This window comes from Crinia signifera, chromosome 5, assembly GCF_055691185.1.
Source record: "Crinia signifera chromosome 5, ASM5569118v1, whole genome shotgun sequence".
NCBI lineage: Eukaryota > Metazoa > Chordata > Amphibia > Anura > Myobatrachidae > Crinia > Crinia signifera.
Genome location: NC_139221.1, coordinates 318,659,476 through 318,684,336, shown reverse-complemented (window position 1 = coordinate 318,684,336; position 24,861 = coordinate 318,659,476). Strand labels below are relative to the sequence as shown.

The window sequence follows — 24,861 nt, the reverse complement described above, 5'->3', positions numbered from 1 at the left end:
ACTTGTCAATTTAATCTTCTTCTTTTTTTTTTTTTTTTTTATTACTTTCAGTGCAGGCCCAGAATCTCCTGACCACCCTGATCTCCTTCCCCTTCTGTCCCAAATACTAATATGGCATTCATGAACTTAACTTTAGAGCGCTGTCCTTTTATTACATTTCAAGATGCGGATATACCCTAGATTGGAATCTCCTTGCCTGTGGCATTGCAGTCAGACTGCTGGAGAATTCTAACTATTTGAAGCTTACCGTATACTTTAAAAAAAAAAAGATCAGCATTGCAGTTGAGCAGATCTATGTAGTGTGCGGGTGCACAGAACTGGATGTGCGGCTGCATACTACATAGATGGCTTAATTGCAATGCTAATTTTTTATTTTCCCCATAAAGTACAGGTAGCTTTATATAGTTAGAAAACTTATAGTTTTCATGCAGGATCAAATCGCTCAAAGGTCGAGGCAAGCATGAGGTATCAAAAGGTTGACATGGGTTTTTCACGTCTCTTTTGTCCCAAATGTTGACATGGACATCGTCAAAGTGTAGCACGTGCGTTTGCCTCTCCGCTATTATATTCCCCTGCCTCAGCGTAGTGGATGCTAAGGTATGAAATACCGCCTGTCGACACAAGTCGGCTAAGAAAACAAAAGTGAAACGAATGTTGGCCTTTTGGTGGTCTACCTTCCCATTATCGAGCTAATGCTTGTTTCGACCTTGGCCATGTCGACCTATTTCTGACCTAAGCTCTGTCTACCGTCATTGGTCAACCTAATGTACTGTATGTCGACCTTCATAGGGTGACCTAGTGACCATATCCTGTTTTGTCATGCCTCGTCCCCCGTGATAGCATGCGCCTTGTCAATAGTGGAAAAATGGGGGGTGCCAGTTATTTCTGGTCATTCCTCCTCTTCCTGGTCTGATCTTGCCCAGGATTCGCGAATTCAGGCTGTTTTTTTTTTTTTTTTTATTAACTCTTAATAAATGGAAAGAGCTTGAAGGTATCGGGGTAAAGAAACCTTTACAGTTCTTACAGCCTAAAATATCCAGGGAGGGTTAAAATAACTGCCAAGTATTTTTTTTTAGAAGCATGTGACTCTGTTCAGATAAGGAAGGGGGTTGTGAATTTCCAGGCTTACAGTATTGTGTTCCCTTTGTACAGATTACACCGCACACAAGTAGATCTGCTGAAAAACACATATGGGATCTATTTAATAAGCAAAAAATATGGCTTCTCTCCAGCATTTTAGCAGGAGCGGCTCATGCTTTTTTTTTTGTTTTTCCTCTGCATTTGGTTACATGAAAAGTGCTGATTTTCTGCTACACATTCCTGCAGCCCCCATTGGATATAATGGGGGTTGTGCAGGGACAGTGTTTATACAGAAGAGAGCAGCAAAGCTGATCTCTCTTTTTGAGAACCACAACGCCATGTGTTACCTGCAGAAGGGTTCTCTTCCTGCTGTCCTCCACTGCCCCAGGTGCTCTGTCCCCCACCGGCTCTCGCTTCCCTGGGCTGCGTCCTCTTCAGCGTTCGCCTTTGGCTAATTCGCTGATCAGTCGTCAAGCTGCTCCAGCGTAGAGCATTTGAATATCTTTAACAAATACGAAAGATAATTGCCGCCCCAGCGTAGAGATTCATTCTCCCGCAAGAAATATAAAATGCGGAAATATTTTATTAATTCTTAAATACACGCCATATTTCCTACTAGGCCGCCAAATATCCACGTGGAGTAGCAGGACTCTATGAAAAGTCTTCTGGTGATGGTTTTTGTGATGTCTGGTTGCACTGAACTGCAGATTCCCGGTGCAGACAATCTGATGGAATTTAACTCTTTCATCTCCAGAGCACACCATTTAGGAGGAGAGTAGAGCGGTCCAGATCCTGACGTGTGCCTCCGGTGATCTATTAGAATTGGGAAAAAGTCCAGGGAAGGGCAACCAAGCTTATAAAAGGGATGGAGGCCTTAAGCTATGAGGACAGACTAGCCAAATTGGGAATGTTTATGCTGGAAAAGAGATGTTTTAAGGGGAGACATGCTTAACGTTTATTTATTTACAGTTTTTTATATGGGGCATCACAGACGGTGTAATGGTTAGTATTACTGCCTCACAGTACTGAGGTCATGGGTTCCATTCCCACCATGGCCCCAACTGTGTGGAGTTTGTATATTGTCCCAGTACTTGCGTGGGTTTACTCCAGGTAATCCAGTTTCCTCCAGCAATCCAAAAATATACTGGTAGGGTAATTGGCTTCCAACAATATTAACCCTAAAATGTCTGTGTGTGCGTGTACATGTGGTAAGGAATAGATTGTAAGCTCCACTGGGGCAGGGACTGATGTGAATATTCTACTATACTCTGTAAAGCGCTGCAGAATATGTGTGCGCTATATAAGAATCTGTTAATTAAATAAATAAAATATAGCGCAGCAGATTCCGTTGCGCTTTACAATTGTAGACCGTGATAAAACAAACTGGGTACCAACAGACATACTTGGTGGTAAAAGGGCCCTGCTGTACAGATGTATTAAGGGACAATACAATGATCTATCGGGCAGCTTATTTACTCCAAAATCGGGTACCAGGACACGAGGGAATGCACTTAGAAGCCGTCAGGCTGTATCTCGCAGCCACACCCCCTTTTCTGGGTTTGGCAGGCGGGAGATTGAATCCCGCCTGCCGAGATGCAGTCGAGCGGGCTGAGAATGGAACCGGGTCACGACTGTCGGGCCGGTATTGAATACCACCATTAGAAGGAAGGGCTTTTTTATGGTCAGGGCAGTAGATATAATAACTACATTTAAATAAAGTGTAGAGAAGTTATTATTGGATAGCAACATAACAAAAGGTTGAACTTGATGGACACAAGTCTTTTTTTTAACCTAAACTATGATGTATGTAACGGAGTCTCAGTCTTGTATTCCTACTGACTTGTCATTCAATATCGAGGAGGGAATGTAATACTGGGTGGCAGGTGGGCACAGGTGACTTATCGCTGTCTGTATTGTATGTTCACATGTTCAACATCACGGATTAAGACCTTGAGCTGTGTCAGAGCTAATTGACTTAGAGGTGCTTAAAGGTTACCAGAGGTGCTTAATGGTTACCGTTGGATATCGATTATTGTGTTAAAGAAAACCAGGGTTAGAGGGGGGAAAAATGGTGGTTGTGGTTTTGTAGACCCCAATGACACGATTGGCTTGATCTGGCCCCGCCGCCTGTTGCATGTGGGCGCCTTTCAAACTTGTCCCATCAACCTCCTCCTCTGGAGGGTAAACTTACTAAAGCCTCTAAAAATAGGTAGCCCATAGCAACCAATACGATTTGATCTATCATATTCTAGGATCCATAAAGAAACTATTATTGTTATGAACAACATTACCACCAATTTTTGGAAGTTTTAGTAAATTGTACCTGTCCAAAGACACGGAGTCCTGGTTAGGACAAAAACAAAATACAGACGTTCTATTGGCTGAGAAGATATTGAACCTATGACTTTACAAGGGGTCTGTACTAAGGCTTGATGAAAGGTTGAGCAGCCAACCAACCAGCTCCTGTCATTTTCAAACACTGCCTATAACATGACCGTTATGAACTGATTGGCACTTTAGTTTCGTCCCTTTATTACTCACCAAGGCCACACCCCTTCAGTCAAGGCCACGCCCCTTACCACTGCCTTTTCAGAAATAGGATTCTATGGGGTCTACGTACTGTAGACTCCATAGGATCCTATTTCTGAAAAGGCAGTGGTAAGGGGCGTGGCCTTATGAGGCATGGCTTGTGGTCACAGCATTCCCATGTGTTTGTCACTAGGGGACATGGTTAGCTCTCTAAGCTGCAGGCCCCGCCCACAGTTCCTCTGTCTCCCGTGAATAGACGCTGTGCGCATTCTCGCAGCATTTGTTCACTGCTGCTCACAGCGGCAGGGTCCTCCCAACTGCCCCACCACTACCGCGGGACACTGCTGACCTGGGACGGTCCACCATCAAAACAGGACTGTCCCGCAAAAATTGGGACAGTTGGGAGCTGTGTCTTTTTTGACCCTATTGCAAATGATGGGGAATGAATATGTGAAATCAGCACTGTGGTATATTTGTCATTCGTTTCATAGCATAATCAGTGGTTATAGAAGTAAGGTAACGTGTGTAATGGACGCAGGTACTGTAGCTTACTGCGTCCTCCCACGGCCATAACACTGCCACTGGAGATAGAAATCTGATCACCGTGCGCACCACAGTGTGTGACCACATCCCCGCCAGCCCCCCGATATCTTACAGCTGCTGCTGGGACAGTATGACTGATATGAGGCGCAGTGTAAAGGCCGTGAGGGGAAGCTGCGGGCTACCTGCTCTGGCCTGACAGGGAATTTCTCTGAAATAGAGAATGTTGCACACGTGAGAGGTCTGGTTACCTTTATGTGTAGATGTGAGCCTACCCTTAGGGGAGGGGGGGGTTCGGACAACGCAGGTGTGTCTGGACTGTTTGCAGGGTGGGACCGACTGCGTGATGTCACACGCAGCCGCGGCAACCAAAAACATGGCAGCCTGGACACCTGTCTTTGCAACTAGGGGGCTACCCTTAACATGTGCGCACTTTGCTCACATAATAGCAATTCAATTGCAAGATTTTGTGATTGCACAGCGGGGGGAGACCCCTCATTCCGGCCCCCCCATTCTAGGAGACCCCCCTCCGAGTACTGGTACTTGGCGTTGTAGTTGCAGTATTAAAGACTTCTCCAGTTCTGCAAAATGCCAATTTGCGGAATTTAGGGGCCATGAGGCTTTCACAAAGCTGCGATTGGTCAGATCTAAAAATATAGGCTACAAGAAAAGCAGGTGTGGTAGGTCGATGCCAAAAAGATCAACATGCCCAAGTTCGACACTGGTAAAAGCTTTACATACGAAGAGGGTGGCATGAATTTTTTTTTTTTTCACTTTTTTTGTCTTAATGCCAACACCAGTTCCCAGCCAAATGGCTGGCTGGGAACTGTAGTATGAAAAATTCCCCCAAAAAATCATGCCAACCTTCTTCACACCATTGCCAACCTTTTTGCTCGTGTCCGCCTCTTGACCATCATGGCCATATGGTGTTCTAATGTTGACCTAACCACTCTTCATTCACAAATTAACCTCTCTGTAATAATAACGAGCCAGCCATCTATTAATGAGCCGGCTGAGGAAACCTCTGTTTGACAAAAATGCAAATCTACAACTTGCTGACACAGCCGTCTATCCAGTGGCGGCATCGGTTTGTATCCTCTGAAATCTCCAGCGTCCCTTCCCTGAGCCGCTGTGAGAGGTTTTCTCTTGTTTGCTGTAAAACTAAAGCGCTCCTGACAGTGGGACTCAGCCGAATACAGCAAGAAGCCAGTAAGGGAACATTCATTCCCAGGAGGTTTAATTAGCTAAAGAAATCTATAGTACAGGACGGCGTCTCTCTCTCTCTTTGTACTTCGTTAGACTGTAGGATTTATGCCGACTATTACGGTTCTAGCAGGAGAACTTCAGGTAACCTCCATTGTGCTTTTGCAGGTTGTTTATTGCGGTCTGAAGAATGGAAATTGTACAGGAATTCCTTGTGTTCCGAGTAGGCCCGATTTGCTGGCGTAAATCTCTCCAAGTGTGTTCAACAATTATGTATGCGATAAGGCCTAATATGGGATGCTGACCACCTGGGGTTTATTAATGAGTCCACCATTGCTGGGAGGTCTAAAGGTGCCCATACACTAGTAAGATTTATCTACAGATCTGGCTGGTTGGAACAAAAACATGGTTATGGATGAGTGACAGTTTGTCAATTTTTCTAGCATTTCTAAGCAAATGGTCAACTGTCATTTGCTCTCATCCATAACCATGTTTTTTTCCAACCAGACAGATCTACAGATAAATCTGCGTGTGTATGGCCACCTTTTAAGTCCATTCAGTAAACAGAGTTTCTTTATAGCTCGAAGGTACAAATTCTCTCACTAAGCTGTGGTAACTAGTCAGCGATTTAGGGGCAGATTTATCGACAAGTGATATATTCTGGTTATCGTTTGTTATGAATGATAACAAGCCATTTGGCTCCCAGCTGTCATTTTTTTGAGCACGTGACAGTTGGGAGCTGGCTGGATCCCTATTTATCATTCTTAACTCGAGTGATCTTGTTATCTGTCCAGTGCACCTTTTTGGTTGTAAGCAAGACCCAGGGGGAAACTGTCTTGACTTCTTTTTGGCTATTACAGTGACCCAGCACTTGTGCCAGGGCAACACTGCCTGTCCCCTTTAGAACCTGCCCTGCTCTCTCATTGCTTCATCCAACCCACTGTCTTCCTTCACATTCCACCGCTCTGTCGCGCTCCGCCTTCCCGCCCTCTGCGTTGTGCTCCCCCCACCCACCTGTGGCCGCATACTTGCCTCCTGAGGGCTTCTCACCTCCTAGGTTCTGTCCCATCTCCCTGGCAGTAGGATGTGTTGGAAAGGACCGCTTATGCCAAGGCACTTGCTGGGCATGCATGCGGCAGACATGACCCAACTTAAGCGGTTGGTATATAGATCGTACCCAAACTTGACACTGACAAACGGTCGACACGAATAAGCTTGACATGATTTTCACATTTTTGGTTTCTATGTCCACATGGACATCCTATAAGTAACACATGGCTCGCTGCGCTCAGCACACTCTTATATTCCCACTCTACGCCCACTTGGACAGTAAACTATGAAAACATTTACAAAAAAAACCCTTAAAACTCATGTTGACATTTTTCCTGTCGACCTAGTCAGTCGATCGTATAGTAGACCTGTACAGTTCTCTTTTGGGGCCAGATGCAATAAGCTTCAAAACGTGATAAAATGGAGAGTGATAAACAGCCAACCAATCCACTCCTGCCTGACCGTTTTCAAACAGTCTGACATGGCAGTTAGGAGCTGATTGGCTGGTGATTGATCACCCTTTGAAGTGCTTAGTGCATCTGTCCTTTGAACACTGAAGTCTTTTGCACTTCAGATGTGTGTATTTTTTTTTGTATTGAAAAACCCATTTCATTATGACCACCATATGCCTTTTGCCTATGCCAGTCCTGGGTACTGTGATTCCCTTCCTGTGACATCAGCAAGTTTTTAAAACCGATCCAGACATGACTTCATGTTTGCCGCCCCCATAGCCTTGTAACTCGAACTGTTTAAAACAACTCGTGGTGAGATGACAAGTCCTTTCCAGCCGGCATTCCCTGACTAGGCAGCTACGCCTAAGATTGTGCGAGTTCTCCGTTGCTGATTGCTTTAGGAGTCCTTTTTTTTTTTTGTGCTAAATTGTGTATATTTTGTTCTGTTAGATCTGTCATTCTTTCAATCAGAGCCTTGATTTGTACTGTTACTTGATGGACGAGAGCTGCTTTCTGCATAAATATGGCATTGTGCACCGAATAACTGATTTTAATGCCTTTCTTTTTATCCTTTTCTACAGAAAACTCCCCGGAGTCGATCAGAGTGTGAATTCGCCATCTCCCCCGGAGTCGATCAGAGTGTGAATTCGCCATCTCCACCTGGGACCTTAAAGGACCTTCTTTTTGTTATGACCACTGAAGCCGCCACGGATTATAATTTAAAGGATTTATGAAACCGATTTTGTTTCTCTGTAAATAATCCACTGCCCAAGTTAAGCAGAAACCATTTCTGGGAATATGTAACGAAAACGCCAACATATTCTGAAGCGAAGTACGGATGACACCGTAGCAGCTTCGCATTCAGAGACCACTTGAACCCAAGGAATACAGCGATCGGCGGTCGCGGGTCTGGATAGATTTAGCCTCGGTGGTAGAGCGCAAATCATGGTTGCCTTAAAGAATCGGAATCTGAAGCTCTTTACGATCACTCTGGCGATTTTCGCCATTACCATCACCTCATTCCTCCTTAATTACACCCAGACTTCGGTGCAATTCTTGTGGAACCCGGAGAAATATTTAAGGTACTCTGGTCCTTTCATGAGATTCATGGCGTCTATGCGGAGGCCGTGCAGCTGTGAGACCTGCATTTCCGAGACGGAGGATTCGGCTTGGTTCGAGGAGCGGTTTAATAATTCCATCCCGCCCTTGCTGACGAGAGAGAACAACGCGATCTCGGACAGCACCTACAAGTGGTGGCTGGTAAGTCATCCCAGTCTGTTGTGTATTGCTACTGTACATAAACCATTGGTTGGTTTGTGCTCCTCACAGGGTCTTAAATGGTTGTGTTCTGCCAGCACAGCACAACTTCTCATAGCACAGTACAACTTCCATTTGGATCAGACCCCCCCATTTACTGTATGATTCAGCAACTTTTCTTGGAGAGTTGGCTTCTGTCATGTTACAGGCTGTCTTTAAAATGTGACGGGTTCTGATTGGATGATACTTTATCTACTTCCAAGCTTTGATAAATACCCCCTCCCATCCCAGTAACTTCCATCCGCATTATAGACTTATTGCCAGGTGCGGTTGTATCAAAGCTTGTAGACCGAAGAAGTACCAACCACGTAGCTGTTTTTCAAACACTGCCTGTATCTCTCCAAGCGTTCACAAACCTCTTCCTTGCTATCTATTGAGGAGTATGATGGTTCTTGTTACCCGTTTCTTTACAACCGCCCGTTTTGGAGACAAACTGATCTAGAACCGTGATCTGATTCGCCCCTTGCAACAGAGAGGCCTCTGACGCGAATGTATGGTCTTAACTTGAGTGGATAGTTTTGCCTGTGCCGCATTGTATCACTCCGCTCATGCGATAGACGGCTGGGGATTCTCAGGGATGATTAAAATGCTTTAGCGCTGCCGTGGCGTATTGCCGATAGTCAGCACAGTCTTGAGAGAGTGATGGGTCCCATGGCGGGTATCTGAGTGCCACCCCCACCCCAAATGCCACAGCAAAGCCAGGCACCAACAGATTTGTAGTCAAACCATTGGATACGTTTGAACTGGTCCCCCAGTCTACAGCCAAAAATAATAATTAGAAAAGAATTAAAAAAAACAAAGCCAGTCGGGGGAAGCTTATACAGCATCTGGAAAAACGCGTAATTTGCAAGCGCAAAGACAAACCTGACAGGAACCAGCAATACGCTGTCACATTGGGGATTATTCTGATTCACTCAGAAAGGCACAATCACTCTCTAATGGACAAAACCATATGCACTGCAGGTGGGGCAGATGTAACACGTGCAGAGGGAATTCGATTTGGGTTAGAGTTATGTTTCTGTGCAGGGTAAATACTGGCTGCTTTATTTTTACACTGCAATATAGATTTCAGTTTGAAGTAAAACGCCACCCAAATCTAACTTCTCTGCACATGTTACATCTGCCCCACCCCAACTGCTGGTTTTGTCCAATAGAGAGTGATTGTTCCTTTCCGAGTGAATCGGAATAACCCCCATTATGTATCCTAATCCAGTACGTACACATGTTTTTTTGTGCCTTCAGGTTCCATCCAAAAATTCAGTTTCAATCTTTCTGCACTTGATTGAGAACAGAATTCAGGGCAGGGAATTCGCCGCCCTGACGATTTCTAACAAATGTATCAAAATACATGTCGGCATATTGATACGTCGGCATAATGACCATGTGACATTCTGGTACTTACATCTGTCTGTCACGCCGACTGTATACCTTACCGACACAAATAGAGCTTTTGTCCGAAGCTTCCAGAAACATTGTACTTTATATTTTCTGCGTCGGCACAGGCAGGGGCGAATTTAGGGGTCAGGCCGCCCCTAGGCACAACATTTTTGTGTCATCGTCCCCCCCCCCCTCCCCCTATTTTAATGTAATCATATATGTATATACATTGTTATTTATATATTTTATAAAAATTTAACTGTAGCCCACCTCAATATTTTTTTAAGCACTCTAGACTGCTCCCTGTACGGAGGACCTGGTGGGAGGGAGGCACTTATTAGTACAGTGTCTCCGTCAGTCTCTCTCCGGCTCACACACTGTGACTGACTGAGCGCAGGGAGGATCTGCGCGCCGCTCTACTGCTAGATACACAGCAGCCAATAGACTGTGTGTGTAGAGTAGCCAATGGGCGGGAGCCGGCAGCAGTGAGCCTGAGCCATTTCCGGACACGCAGGGGGACCGTGGGACCCAGCCACTAAGCGGTGATATAATGTGCATGGCAGAGTGGGTGGGCAGTGGTGGGTGCCGCCGACATATGATAATTCATGTCTGGGGTGGCAGCGCTCGTCACTCGCCGCTACCCACCCACTGTGCCTTTAACAGAATGTCAGCCTGCCTGCCGCCCTTAATTGGTGCCGCCCTGAGGCCGGTGCCTCACGGGCCTGGGCACAGGCGGTCTTGTATGGCGTCGGCTGCTGTCTCTTTAATTACCGCAACAATGACTTAGTGCATGCATAAGAAAGCTGTCAGTAAGGTCATTGTATGATGAAGGCTGAGCGTCTTCTAGCCGCCGGCGGCTGGGACGTTGCCTTTGTGCCCAGTGCGCTGTGTGTGCTGTTAGTTGGCCCTGAAGCACGGAGTTCACACTAGTCACCCACATGACACCTGTCGGTGCTTTTAATAAGTGGATGAGCTTCATAATGTAACTGGCGCTGTGCCTGGCAAACATTGGTCTCGGCCCAGGTGGATTTGTGCTCTGCTTTAGGAAAGAACATCCCACTTCAGAGGTAGCAGCTTTTGTGCTACAGTACTCTATAGCATCACTGTGTGTCTTAAGGTGGCCATACATCTACAGATCGATTGTCAGATTGGGCTGGTTGGAACAAAAACCTGGTAATATCTGAGTGACAGTTTTTGGCAGTTTTCCAGCATTTCAAAGCAAATGGTCAACTGTCATCTGCTCTCATCCATTACCAGGTGTTTGTTCCAACCAGCCCAATCTGACAATTGATCTGTAGATGTATGGCCAGCGTTACTTTGTGTTTTTCGCAATTTAAAAAAAAAAAATCTGAACTTTTTCATACTAGATCATTCTTATGTAGCCTGTGTAGATTATAAAGTTGCCTGATCCATGTGGACCTTTCTTGTGTCAACAATTTTCACGTGTCGACTTTTGTCTAGTTTGAAACACAGTTTTGACATGGAGATGGCCAGCCTTATAACTGGCTACCTGGGGAGTTGCTTTACCCTGTGGGTTATTGTTCCTTCATGAACCATGTGTTTATTTGGTATTGGTCATCATGGTTCGACTTTTTTATAGTGTCGACCCTAAGGACCCTAAGATCGACGTGGTCGGAAAGTTAAAACAAGCATTAGGTCAACAATCAAAAGTTTGACTTGAATTTTTTTTTCCTTTTTTCCTGAATTTTGGCGTAAGTAGACATGGACGCTGTATCAGTGTTCCGCCGCACTCACCATCCTTCGGGCATGGTGCCTCCCTGCGCTTGGCCCACGAATCTCTGTCTCTCTTTCTCTCTCTTTTTCTTTCTCTTTCTTTCTCTTTCTCTCTCTCTTTCTCTCTCTCCCCCCCCCCCCCCCCCCCCCCCCCCCACTACAAAGTTTGCTTTAGTAAACGGACGTAGAGGTAGTAGGGCCCTGCTTACAATCTATATTCTCCCTCCATGCCCCAGTGGATGGTTGGGTATGAAATGCTGCCTGTTTTGGGGGAAAAACAAACAATTATTATAATTTTATCTATAAGACGCCACAAGTGTTTCGCAGCGCCGTACAAAGGAACAATACAAGGAGACAAAACTTGGCATAACATTGAATAAATAACAGAAATACAGTACAAATAAAGAGCGCCACAGTTCAATACACATTACAGCTTAACTATAAGTAGTGAGGACTCAATCAACATACAACTAGAGGCTAGATGCCAATGATGGAGATGAGTATGCGGACGAAGATGGTCACTGAGTGTTGGAGTATAGGAGAGCTGTGAGTGACATGTGAAGAGAAGAGGGCTTTGACAACAGGAGGGAAGAGGGCCCTGCTCGGAGGAGCTTACAATCTAGTAAGCTAGATCATATCATGAAACTCATGTTTACCTTTTCACTGTAGACTTTCCCATCGTCTCTACCTAATGCTTGTGTCAATCTTCCGACCCTGTCTACCTAAGGTTGACACATGAAATCAGTCTACATGGCTAAGCATTGTCAACCTAGTGTACGTCGAACTAGGGACCGTATCCCGTGTTTAATGTGTTCCTGCTGTGGTGTTTAGAGATTGGAAATTCATGTTTTATACTGACGCTTCTTCAGATGGACACATATGGGCCTTATTCTAGTTCACTCTTTCTGACAAAATCCTTCTTAGATGGACAAAACCAAGTGCACTGCAGGGGGGCAGATGTAACATGTGCAGAGAGAATTAGATTTGGGTGAATTATTTTGTTTCTGTGCAGGGTAAATACAGACTGCTTTATTTTTACACTGCAATATAGATCTCACGCTGAAGTAAAACCCCACCCAAATCTAGTTCTCTCTGCACAAGTAACATCTGCCCCACCTGCAGTGCACATGGTTTTGTCCATCTAAGAAGGATTTTGTCAGAGTGAACTAGAATAAGGCCCTATGTAACAAACGGTGTATTAATTGGGATTTCAAAGTCTCTACTTTGACCCAACTCTCCATACACCCACAAAGACATTTAACCCTTGGTACTAGAAGTCTATTAATAGATTTTTTTTCCTTCGTAATTAGCCACTGTCGGTGTGCACAGGGAAATGACACGAGATTCAGGTGCAGCCTAATTTATTCTGTGACAGGAAAATATGGATCCAGAACTATTTCGTCCAACTGTTGTCATTAAACCTAATGTGTGTCTATAATTTGCTACGCGGTCTCGTTTTATTCCGGTCCTCTTCCCAGTTTTAAAGTGGAATAAAATATGCTGGTGCTAGGTGAATTAATGTTACTAAAACCATAAAATTCAGCCTCCATTCAATGATAGATCTTTATGTTGTGTAGCAATTGAATTTGTAGGAAAATGTGACATTAATTCTCCATTCTTAAAAAAAAAAAAAACAATTATTTAATTAATTTTTTATTTTTTTTATTTCTCTATCATTCTTATGGGATACAGGGAGTCGTTCATAACGATGGGGAAAAGAGCTTATCCGAAGGAGACAGGCACATATAAAAATTTATACAGGGTGTACTGGCTCCTCCCCTCTGCTCCCCTCCCTCCAGCTTCAGTTTGAGAACTGTGCCTCAGGAGAAGCACGCATCAGGAAGAGCTCCAGAGAGTTTTTCTTCTGTTTTATTTTCTTTATTATTTTGGGGCTGCTGTTTGGACTTAACAGCAGTCCTGCGTCGTGGGAGACTAGGGGAAGGGTTCAGCTGCTGGCCACTTCAAGGTACCGAGCTGTCCCTGCCACAGGACCACCGTCCTGAGTGGGTGATGTTACCGCGGGCATTGCGCTGCAGCGCGCACACCCCTGGCACGCCGCACACCCCTAGTCCAGTCTGAAGACGTCTGTGGTGAGTATTACCCCGGGGTCCCCCGCCGTGGGGTCCCCGGGTTATTGTGCGGCAAAATGGCGGCGGTATGGCGGTGCCCTGCACAGGGACCGCGTAACCCCCTGCCTACACTGAGACAGGGTACAGTTCCTGTTTTGGCCAGGGCAGTTACCAAAGAGGATTTGGACATTCCCCAATGTCAGTCTCAGTATAAAACGTAGGTAAGCTCCGGCGCCATTACGCTGGGCGGAGCTTACCCAGAGTGAGACCAGCTCTGTGAGGGCGCCAAAACCTGCTTCCTGCTTCTTCCCTGGCTGCTGGAAACGCCATTATACTGCTCCAGACACTCCTCAGCGGTGTGGATCAGAGGGAATCTGCTTGCAGAGACAGCTTCAGGTTTTCAGCGCTTGTGTACTTGTGCACTTGCCTGCTTACACTGTAAAGTACTGTTATTGATACTGTACTGTATTACCAGCTCTTCTAATCGGAGAGCTAAGGTTATCAGGTGTATTGGTCTCCTCCATTATCCTCTGTACACCACCCCACTGGCTTGTTAAGCTGTACAGATCAGATAAGGCTACACATAGTATTTATCTGGTTAATTTCACACTGCATATCCACTGTGTGTGCGCGCTGTGTGAGGGGAGATTGTTTGTTTGTCACAATGGTGAGGAAACTTACATGTATGGTGTGCAGTGATAAGTTTGTGCCAGCATCTTCATCACAGGTTACATGTGAGCCATGCATGTCCCCTCAAAGTACTGGGGTCCCCCCACAACTAACTGGGCAGCAAAGTAGCACACAGGACAGCTCACAGGAGCCAGCCTGGGCTACAGGTATAAAAACCATGCTTGAGACTGTAACTACACAGTTAACTGCTACTGCAGCACAGACCCAGAGAGTACAAAGGGAGCTGGCTGTCCTCTCTGCCAGAGTGGATGTAATTACTCCCACCCCTGGGGATACTCGTAAGAGAAAGACCCCCTCTCAAACCCCTGATTCCGGGGCTGATGATGGGGATGATGGTGATGATATGGATGATGCAGACGCAGGTGATGACGAGCCTGATGCTTCACAATCACTACTGCGGGGCACAGAGCCATTGATTATGGCAATCAGGGAGGTGTTGGACCTTCCCTTAGCTGAATCCACAGCAGGTGATACCTTCTTTGCTACTCAAAAAAGGCAACAGGTAGTTTTCCCTGAGCAGGCTGACCTGGAAAGTACGTTCAAGTCAGCGTGGAATAACCCAGAAATGAGGTTTAAAGTGGCTAAAAAGTTTAAGTCCACGTTTCCCTTCGATCCTGAGGGACGTAAGGTGTGGGAGGAGCCACCAGAGGTTGATGCTTCTGTGTCTCGCTTAGCCAAAAAGATGGTACTCCCAGTACCAGGGTCGTCTTCACTTAAAGACACCACGGACAGAAAGGTTGAAAACACTTTGAAGTCCATTTTTACTGCTAGTGGCGCGTGTCAGCGTCCTGTATTAGCTAGTTGCTATATGGCCAAGTCCATATACACGTGGGCCTCCCAGATACAGGAAGGTCTTCTGGGCGACATGACAGTTGCGCAGGTGTCTGAAAAATTACACCATATTCAGGACACTGCTAAAGTTCTGTGTGAAGCGCAGAAGGAGTTAGGTGCCATTAACGGCCGTAACTCAGCCATGGCAGTGTCTGGGCGCAGATCCCTCTGGCTCCGGCAGTGGGCTGCTGACGCTGACTCCAAAAGGAGTGTAGAAAACCTCCCCTTCACAGGTGGCAGGTTATTTGGGAGTGATTTAGACGAATTAATTTCTAAAGCCACGGCGGGAAAGTCCACTTTCCTGCCATCCACTCCACAGGCGCCAAAGCGTCCTTTTCAGGCTCACTCCCAGCAGCAGTCCTTTCGGGCTAGTAAGTTCCGCCCTAAAGCAAGAGGTGGTTCAAACGCTGCAAGAGGCTCCCGTGGTAAATTCAGGAAGCCTTCCGCTTCGGCCACCGCAGAGCGGCCATCTGGGGCAGCTGCAGGAAAACCCGCAGCATGACGGTGGGGCTCCACCATTAGCTCCGGCAGAGGTGGGAGCCAGACTGGCGTTCTTCGGCCAGGTTTGGGAAGCCTCGTGCCTCAATTCTTGGGTACAGGCTCTTATTACGCACGGCTACAAGCTGGAGTTTGCAGTTCAGCCACCTCAGAGGTTCTTCAAATCAGGCCTCCCAGCGTCCCCAGAGGACCAAGTGGTGTTGCAGCAAGCAATCCAAAAGCTGGTGCAGGCCAAGGTTATAACCCGGGTCCCTCCCCTAGAGAGGGGGCAGGGTTATTACTCGAACCTATTTGTAGTTCCGAAACCGGACGGGTCAGTGCGCCCAATTCTGAACTTAAAATCCCTGAATCCCTTCTTGAAAGTAACCAAATTCAAGATGGAGTCCTTGCGGGCCGTGATAGCGGCACTGGAGGAGGGGGAGTTCTTGGCGTCCCTAGATGTGAAGGACGCCTACCTTCACATCCCAATATGGCCCCCTCATCAGAAATACCTGAGGTTTGCGCTGTTAAACGAGCACTATCAGTTTCGCGCACTGCCATTCGGCTTGTCCTCAGCCCCGCGCATATTCACCAAGGTGATGGCGGAGATGATGGTGGTTTTAAAAAAAAAGGGTATCTGCGTGATACCATACTTGGACGACCTGTTGGTAAAGGCGCGGTCGCCACAGGAACTACAGACAGCTCTACAAGTTACCATACAGACCCTGTCGGGCCATGGTTGGCTCCTGAATCTGGCAAAGTCTTCTCTGATCCCTTCACAGAGACTCCAGTTCCTGGGCATGGTGATGGACACAGCTCTCATGAGAGTGTCCCTGCCACAGGACAAGGTGTTGGACATCCAGCGGCTGGTCACAGACTTGCTAAGGACCCCCCAGGTGACAGTACACCAGTGCATTGTCCTATTGGGAAAGATGGTCGCCTCTTTCGAGGCTCTCCAATTCGGGAGGTTTCACAGCAGGATTTTCCAGCTCGATCTCCTAGCGAAGTGGTCCGGTTCACACCATCAGATGCACCGGCGCATTGCGTTGTCATCTCGGACCAGACTGTCACTACAGTGGTGGCTCCACACGCCCAACCTGCTGGCGGGGCGTCGGATTGGCATCCAGGATTGGGTCTTAGTCACCACGGATGCAAGCCTCACGGGATGGGGGGCAGTGACCATGGGTCAGTCCTTTCAGGGCAAGTGGACCCTATGGGAAACACGCCTCCATATCAACAGCCTGGAGTTACGTGCTGTGTATTACACACTTCTGAAGGCGGGCCCTCTCCTCTGCGGTCAGGCGGTCCGTATACAATCAGACAACGCCACCACGGTGGCATTCCTGAACAGACAGGGCGGGACCAAGAGCAGGCCCTGTATGAGGGAAGCATCGAAGATCCTGTCCTGGGCAGAGAGTCATTGCCAAGCGCTCTCGGCCATCTTCATACCCGGGGTGGACAACTGGGAAGCAGACTTCCTCAGTCGCCACGAGCTCCACCCCGGGGAATGGAGTCTACACCACCAGGTATTCAATTCTCTGGTGGCTCGGTGGGGGACCCCACTGGTAGACTTGATGGCATCAAGAAACAACTGGAAAGTATCCAGGTACTTCTCGAGGGCAAGAGACCCTCAGGCAGAAGGAGTGGACGCCCTCTCCATACCGTGGACGTTCAACAGCCTGGTCTATGTCTTCCCACCGATTCCCCTAGTGGCTCGGGTGCTAAGGAAGATAAGAAGAGAAGGAACCGAGGTTGTTCTGGTGGCCCCAGACTGGCCACGAAGAACGTGGTACCCGGAACTTCTAAGTCTGCAAAGGGACTCGTGGCGCCTACCCCTGCAAAGAGATCTACTCATGCAAGGACCGTGCGTCTTCCAGGCCTTGGAACAGCTGCGTTTGACGGCCTGGAAGTTGAACGGCAGATCCTGACTCAGAAGGGGTTTCACACTTCGGTCATCAGAACTATGACAAGTGCAAGGAAACCAGTAACAGCTGCACATTACCACCATATCTGGAAAAGATATGTGGGTTGGTGCGAACAGGGAAAGTTTTCTCCATCAGAGTTCAGACTTGAAAGATTTCTTAGCTTTCTTCAAGCTGGTCTGGATCTCGGCCTACGCCTAGGCTCTTTGAAGGTGCAGGTATCTGCGTTATCAGTTTTCTTCCAGAGGAAACTGGCTAATATTCCTGAAGTGCAGACATTTCTGCAAGGAGTATTGCACATACAACCTCCTTTTGTGGCCCCTACTCCACCGTGGGACTTGGATGTTGTGCTGAAGTTCCTTAAATCCTCCTGGTTTGAGCCCTTGGAGGAAATTGACCTGAAATATTTAACCTGGAAGACAGTGGTCTTACTGGCCCTAGCTTCGGCTAGGAGGGTCTCGGAGCTAGGGGCGTTGACTTGCAAGAGTCCTTATTTGATATTCTTTGAGGACAGGGCAGAATTACGTACTAACCCGCGTTTTCTGCCCAAAGTGGTGTCTGCGTTCCATGTGAACCAGCCGATTGTGGTTCCTGCTGGTGGGCCTCATTCTGAGGTGCCGACGTCCTTGGACGTAGTAAGGATTCTCCGTGTCTACATCAGGAGAACAGCAAGGATTCGAAAAACTGATGGACTTTTCGTCCTTTATGATGCCCAAAAGATTGGACGTCCTGCTTCCAAGCAGTCTATTGCACGATGGATATGTGCAACCATTAAACAGGCTTATGCGGTAGCAAAGCTGCCTATGCCTGTTGGGGTGAAAGCTCACTCTACTCGTTCCGTGGGGACATCCTGGGCGGCTGCCCGAGGAGTTTCGGCCTTACAATTGTGTAGAGCAGCCACATGGTCTGGCCAACACACTTTTGTCAAATTTTATAAGTTTGATGCTCTGGCCACTGAGGATACTCAGTTTGGGCAAGCGGTGCTGCGGCAATAGGTTCCGCACAATCCCGCCCGTTCTGATATCTTTGGTATATCCCCATCGTTATGAACGACTCCCTGTATCCCATAAGAATGATAGAGAAAATAGGATTTTAATACCTACCGGTAAATCCTTTTCTCGAAGTTCTTATGGGATACAGGGCACCCGCCTCTGTGCGGAGGTTTGCCTTGCTCACTTTGTGAGATATGGACCAATTCTGGGTCCTTCTGCTACCCTTCTTGTTCCTGGCGGACATAGGGTGTAGGTTACCTAGGTAACTTAATCTTACATAGTGTACCTTAAGGGTCCACGAGTGTACATGGTCACTTAGGTGATTATTCTATGCATTGTTCCAGTTGGAACACAGTTCAAAATAGTTGTCATGTTGACATGTTCTTAGGCCCTTAGACTTCCCAGGTTATGGGGTTGCTAATGTGGTCTGTTATGTTGAATGTTGGGTGTGCTGGATGAATCTCACCACGGTAAATATACACATATTCCTCTCATATTGTTCTTCTCCTTCGGCACAGTTCACTTAACTGAAGCTGGAGGGAGGGGAGCAGAGGGGAGGAGCCAGTACACCCTGTATAAATTTTTATATGTGCCTGTCTCCTTCGGATAAGCTCTTTTCCCCATCGTTATGAACGACTCCCTGTATCCCATAAGAACTTCGAGAAAAGGATTTACCGGTAGGTATTAAAATCCTATTTTTTTTACACCTAGCGTTTGCAGGGTGAGAAGGATCCAATGGATATGAACCAAGTGATTGACGAAATGTTTCAGATCATTCCGGGCGAACACAGTTTGCTGGATCACAGCCCGTACCGGTGTCGCACGTGTGCCGTTGTGGGGAATTCCGGCAACCTCAGGGGCTCTCTGTACGGCCAGGAAATCGACGCCCATGATTTTGTTTTAAGGTGAGATTTGAAAGGGATTTCGTCAGTTAATAGCGGGATCTTATTATTCTATCAACAATAATCAGTTGTTTGTTTTTTCGGTGCCCATAAGTTATAGGTGCCCAGCGGAAGTATTAAGTAGTTTTGCTGATCGGGTGCTACAACCTGATTTCTGTTGGCTATTTAAATGTCATTAACAAAATTGTTTGCTCGTCATTGGTGCGGCCTCATCTAGATACTGTGCCCAGTTCTGTATAGGTCATTGGTACGGCCTCATCTAGTATATTGTGCCCAGTTCTGTATAGGTCACTGGTGCGGCCTCATCTAGATACTGTGCCCAGTTCTGTATAGGTCACTGGTGCGGCCTCATCTAGATACTGTGCCCAGTTCTGTATAGGTCACAGGTGCGGCCTCATCTAGATACTGTGTCCAGTTCTGTATAGGTCACTGGTGCGGCCTCATCTATATACTGTGTCCAGTTCTGTATAGGTCACTGGTGCGGCCTCATCTAGATACTGTGCCCAGTTCTGTATAGGTCACTGGTGCGGCCTCATCTAGATACTGTGCCCAGTTCTGTATAGGCCACTGGTAGGACCTCATCTAGATACTGTGTCCAGTTCTGTATAGGTCACTGGTGCGGCCTCATCTAGATACTGTGCCCAGTTCTGTATAGGTCACTGTTGCGGCCTCATCTAGATACTATGTCCAGTTCTGTATAGGTCACTGGTGCGGCCTCATCTAGATACTGTGCCCAGTTCTGTATAGGTCATTGGTACAGCCTCATCTAGATACTGTGCCCAGTTCTGTATAGGTCACTGGTGCGGCCTCATCTAGATACTGTGTCCAGTTCTGTATAGGTCACTGGTGCGGCCTCATCTAGATACTGTGCTCAGTTCTGTATAGGTCACTGGTGCGGCCTCATCTAGATATTGTGCCCAGTTCTGTATAGGTCACTGGTGCGGCCTCATCTAGATACTATGTCCAGTTCTGTATAGGTCACTGGTGCGGCCTCATCTAGATACTGTGCCCAGTTCTGTATAGGTCATTGGTACAGCCTCATCTAGATACTGTGCCCAGTTCTGTATAGGTCACTGGTGCGGCCTCATCTAGATACTATGTCCAGTTCTGTATAGGTCACTGGTGCGACCTCATCTAGATACTGTGCCCAGTTCTGTATAGGTCACTGGTGCGGCCTCATCTAGATACTATGTCCAGTTCTGTATAGGTCACTGGTGCGGCCTCATCTAGATACTGTGCCCAGTTCTGTATAGGTCATTGGTACAGCCTCATCTAGATACTGTGCCCAGTTCTGTATAGGTCACTGGTGCGGCCTCATCTAGATACTATGTCCAGTTCTGTATAGGTCACTGGTGCGACCTCATCTAGATACTGTGCCCAGTTCTGTACAGGTCACTGGTGCGGCCTCATCTAGATACTGTGTCCAGTTCTGTATAGGTCACTGGTGCGGCCTCATCTAGATACTGTGTCCAGTTCTGTATAGGTCACTGGTGCGGCCTCATCTAGATACTGTGCCCAGTTCTGTACAGGTCACTGGTGTGGCCTCATCTAGATACTGTGTCCAGTTCTGTATAGGTCATTGTGATGGCCTCATCTAGATTCTGTGTCCAGTCATGTATACTGTGTGTCATTGGTACAACCTCCTCTATAATACAGTGTCCAGGTCTGGAGGCCATATCTAACTAAAATGGTACATGGCCTACATCACTGAACTTACTCGGAAAGACTAAAGATATTACTATGTATAGTTTGAAGCAGAGAATGGAAAGGGGGACATGATAGAGACTGTCACTTATATAAAGGGTTAAACTGTTTAGCGAAATGTCACAGATAAATAAACTGTATTAGTGTTCCCGCTAGGCTGTTTTAGCGGGGCGCTGTGCCCTGCCCGATTATTTATTTATTTTTTTAAAGGGCAAAATGCGCCCTGCCCCTCTTGCAGCGCCCCGCTAAAACAGCCTCACGGGGAAGCCCAGCGCCGCCGTAGATGGCGATGCCCGGCGCTTCCCCGGCAGCATAGTGGCTTCGGAGGGGCCGGTCCCACCCCCTTTGATGACGCCGGCGGCCCGGGCACGCCCCTTTGATGACGCCGGCGACCCGGGCACGCCCCTTTGATGACGCCGGCGACCTGGGCACGCCCCCAGCTGTGGCCCGGTCAACCCCCCGGCGCCCTGCCCGGTCTCCATCCTAGAGTAAACACTATGGGGGAAATTTACTAAAGGAAATTTGTAAAAAATGGGTGTATTTGTATCCAGAAATACACTTATTTTTGACATTTACTATCTCGAAAATACGGCAATTCGTATTCGTATTGATAGCACATCAATACAACTACGAATTGCCATATTTTCGGGATAGTAAATGTCAAAAATAAGTGTATTTCTGGATACAAATACACCTAATTTTTTACAAATTTCCTTTAGTAAATTTCCCCCTATGTATCAGAGTTCTATTTATGAATGCCTAGTGAGAGATAAAGTACAAACCCACAGCTCCTGCCATTTGTCAAACCGACTTTAACGTGTCAGTTGGGAGACATTCGGCTGGTACTTTATCTCTCTCCAACACCCTTTAAAATACTCCTGTGACTTTCCCCCCACATGGATTTATCCTGCCACCCAGAGACCATAGCGCGATGCAGGAATCCCTGTTGTCGCACTGCGGTGCCCGCACGTCTTTGTTTCTCCGTAGATTAGGATCTAGAGAGTGACAGGCGGGACAGATAGCGGAGGAGGCTGAGACTTATGTCACTGAAGCAATTAACGGCTGGAGGCACCAGGTAGCGTATGCCAGGGGCTGTTAATGAGGTATTGGTTGTCTGTGCTGCACTCTTACAAATCTCTATTCTCTTGCGAGGAAACAAAACCTTTTGTTCAGCATTCGTCCAGTCTCTGGTCTCCTGTGCGGGAAATGAAATGTCAAACCGCGTCGGATGCAATTACGTCTCATCTGTCCCCAAATCTAGTTATGTCTCCGGGGTCGCCCGTCCTCGTCTCCGCTGATGGCCCTGTGTTTTATTATATGGAATAATGAGTTGGCATTCTCCAGCAGCCGTCTATGGTAGTTTAATAAAATGGGATTTCTGTCATTCTGGTGGTTAGCTGTGCAGACTGAATGACCGCGGTTATTGGGGTTTAGGAGCCTTGTCGACCTTTTTTAAGGTGTCTACCTATGGCTAGTTGACCTATTAAGTTTCAACATAATTAGTGTTGACCCCTCGACCGCATACCATTTAGAAGTGCACTTACGGAAACCTAATAAATATCTGCAGGGGGCAGTGTGGCACTGTTTATTTGCCCTGTGATGTACCAGCTCCTTGCGGTAATATAGGGGTATTTTTAGGCAATGGGGATGCTACGGAGGGCCGAGTGTTATCTAGTTGAAAGATCAGCAATGTGTAAGTCGATGGTCATAATTTTCTTCACCATTTGGCGGCCATGCGTTAGGTGACAGTGACCACAGGTCTGCAGATGAATAGTCCATATTGCTCGAGAGGTACAAAGGGTGGACATGGAAACAGTCCACACGCATTCTTGTTCCAGGTTTTCTCAGCATTGCTGGGGTTAGCCACTAGGGGGTTGGGTAGAGGGTTAGGCTATTGGAGGGGGTGATAAGGCAACGGGGGATAGTTGGGGGGATGGTTTGGGTTAGGCTACCGGAGAGGATTGTAGGGTTAGGCCACTGGAAGGGACGGTTACGGTTGGGCTACTAAAGAGGGTGGTTAGATAGGGTTGGTGTGCTGGAAGGGGAAGTTAGGCACCGGGGGGAGGTTGGGATTAGGCTACTGGAGAGGGTGGATCGGGTTTGGTACCAGGGGGGTTGTTAGTGTTCGGCTACTGGAAGGGGCGTTTAAGGTTGGGCTTCTGGAGAGGGTAGTCAGGCACCAGGGGGGATTGTTAGATTTGGGTTACTGGAAAGGGTGGTTAGTTTTACTCCATTTACAATCCCGGGATGAACCTGGATCCGCATCGGTGTAAAAGGGGTACTGAAAAAAAAAACACTGGTCCATTTCCCCATGAATCCTACCCTGGCCCTGACCAGGTTGGAACATGGGGAGGACCCGGGTGGGGGGCAATGTAAATAGGTATGCCGGGTCATCCAACCCTGCTCCCAATTACACCAATGGGGGAGCCCTACCTCTTGACCGCAGCATCCTGCGTTCAGTATGGAGGTTGGGCGCAGGGCACACATAGCCTCCGCTGCTGTACTCTGCAGACAGCAGCGGAGGCAGGGAGGAGGTGAATGGATGCCTGTGTGCCACATCCATTCACCTCAGGGGTTAAAGGGTGCACGGAGGCTGGGGGCAGCCCAGCAGCTTACCTTGGTGCGTGGCAGTCCCGACGAGGTGATCAGCAGTCCCGGCGCTTGTCATTTCCAAGCTCCGCACCCTGCACACGTGTGCAGTGTAAACGGTGATGGCCCAGGAGTATTCCGGGTCAGCACCGCGCCGTAAATGGGGAAAATAGCGGATCTGACCCAGATTGGAACAGTGTTCCAAATACCAGGTCGGATACTGTGTTTCTTTTAGTGTAAAAGCGATATTAGGCTTACTGTTATGGTTAGGCTACTGGAAGGGGCGGTTAGGGTTAGGCTACTGCAGGGGGGTGGTTATGGTCAGGATCATGGGGTATGGGCAGGTATGCTTAGTTTTGGGCTTAATTAACAATATGGTGTTTTTGTGTCAACTTGTTAACTTTAAGTACCGTCGGCCATTCATATTGTCATGGTTGGCCTAATCCATTTCAACCACGTAGTGTTGACCTATTGATCAGTGTTCTCCTCTTGGGCAGATGTTACCCACTAAAGGGTTCCTCCAGTCTGTATCACTTGGGCCCATTGGTATGGTGGGAGCCACTTGTGGCCACCTATAGCTAATCTATGACCCAATTGGAGTACATCCGTCACAACAGTCCTTTTGCTCTCTGTTGGTTTATTACCAGGCATTGCAGTCCTTTTTTGAGCCAACGTAAGGTTACAGCCGGGGGGCGGGCGTTTCCTGGCTCTGTGAAGGCGTAATCGCTCAGGAAGGAAACACTGCAGTGAGTAAGAATAATTCTGACTTTTATCCTAGAATCGCTCTGTATAAATAAAATTCCAGCCGGTACTACGAAGGGCTGTGCTGAGTCTGGCCGGGTAAAGTGTTCTCGGAAAGGACTGTGAAAATAAAAAAAATTATTCTAGTCAACATTTCTGTTTTATGTGTTTTAACGTAGATGAAACGACCAAAGTCAACATTTAATAGCAGTTTTCATTGGAATAATATTATGTAATATAGTTTCATATGAAAGACCTAAATACATTTTATTTAATTTGATACCATTGTCTACATCCCAATGAAGGGAGTCCCAACAGGGGTCCGGTGAGTATCCTTGTCCTCCACCCCACAACTTAACCCTAAGTTCCCCCCCACTGCCTAAACCTGGCCTGTCATTCCCTGGACCAATACAAGTGTTCCCCTGGTTACTCACCATATGGCATCCCGGTTCTCAGGGTTCCGGCTCCGGTCTCCTGGGGTAGTTGGGATTCTGGCGGTAATGTGACCGCTAGCGTCATGGCTGTTTCTGTGGTTCTCTCCTACAGTCGCCAGTTCATATTAAAAATGTTGTGATCATTACACATGTATAAGGTGAAATACTTTTCATAAGATCTAAAGTGTCTAGGTAGACTGTCATAAGGTCGACAACTGTGGGTTGATA

General features: G+C 47.3%; 1 protein-coding gene across 1 annotated transcript in view; it reads left to right on the top strand.

Annotated features, from left to right (window-relative positions):
* ST3GAL1 (ST3 beta-galactoside alpha-2,3-sialyltransferase 1) overlaps nucleotides 1–24,861 on the top strand; it is a 114,751-nt gene that overhangs the window by 72,986 nt on the left and 16,904 nt on the right. Inside the window, exons 2-3 of the mRNA XM_083144884.1 lie at nucleotides 7,436–8,114; nucleotides 18,975–19,168. Of these exons, the coding sequence (XP_083001010.1) occupies nucleotides 7,800–8,114; nucleotides 18,975–19,168 (509 nt within the window). The 5' untranslated portion in view covers nucleotides 7,436–7,799. The remainder of the gene's footprint in view (nucleotides 1–7,435; nucleotides 8,115–18,974; nucleotides 19,169–24,861) is intronic.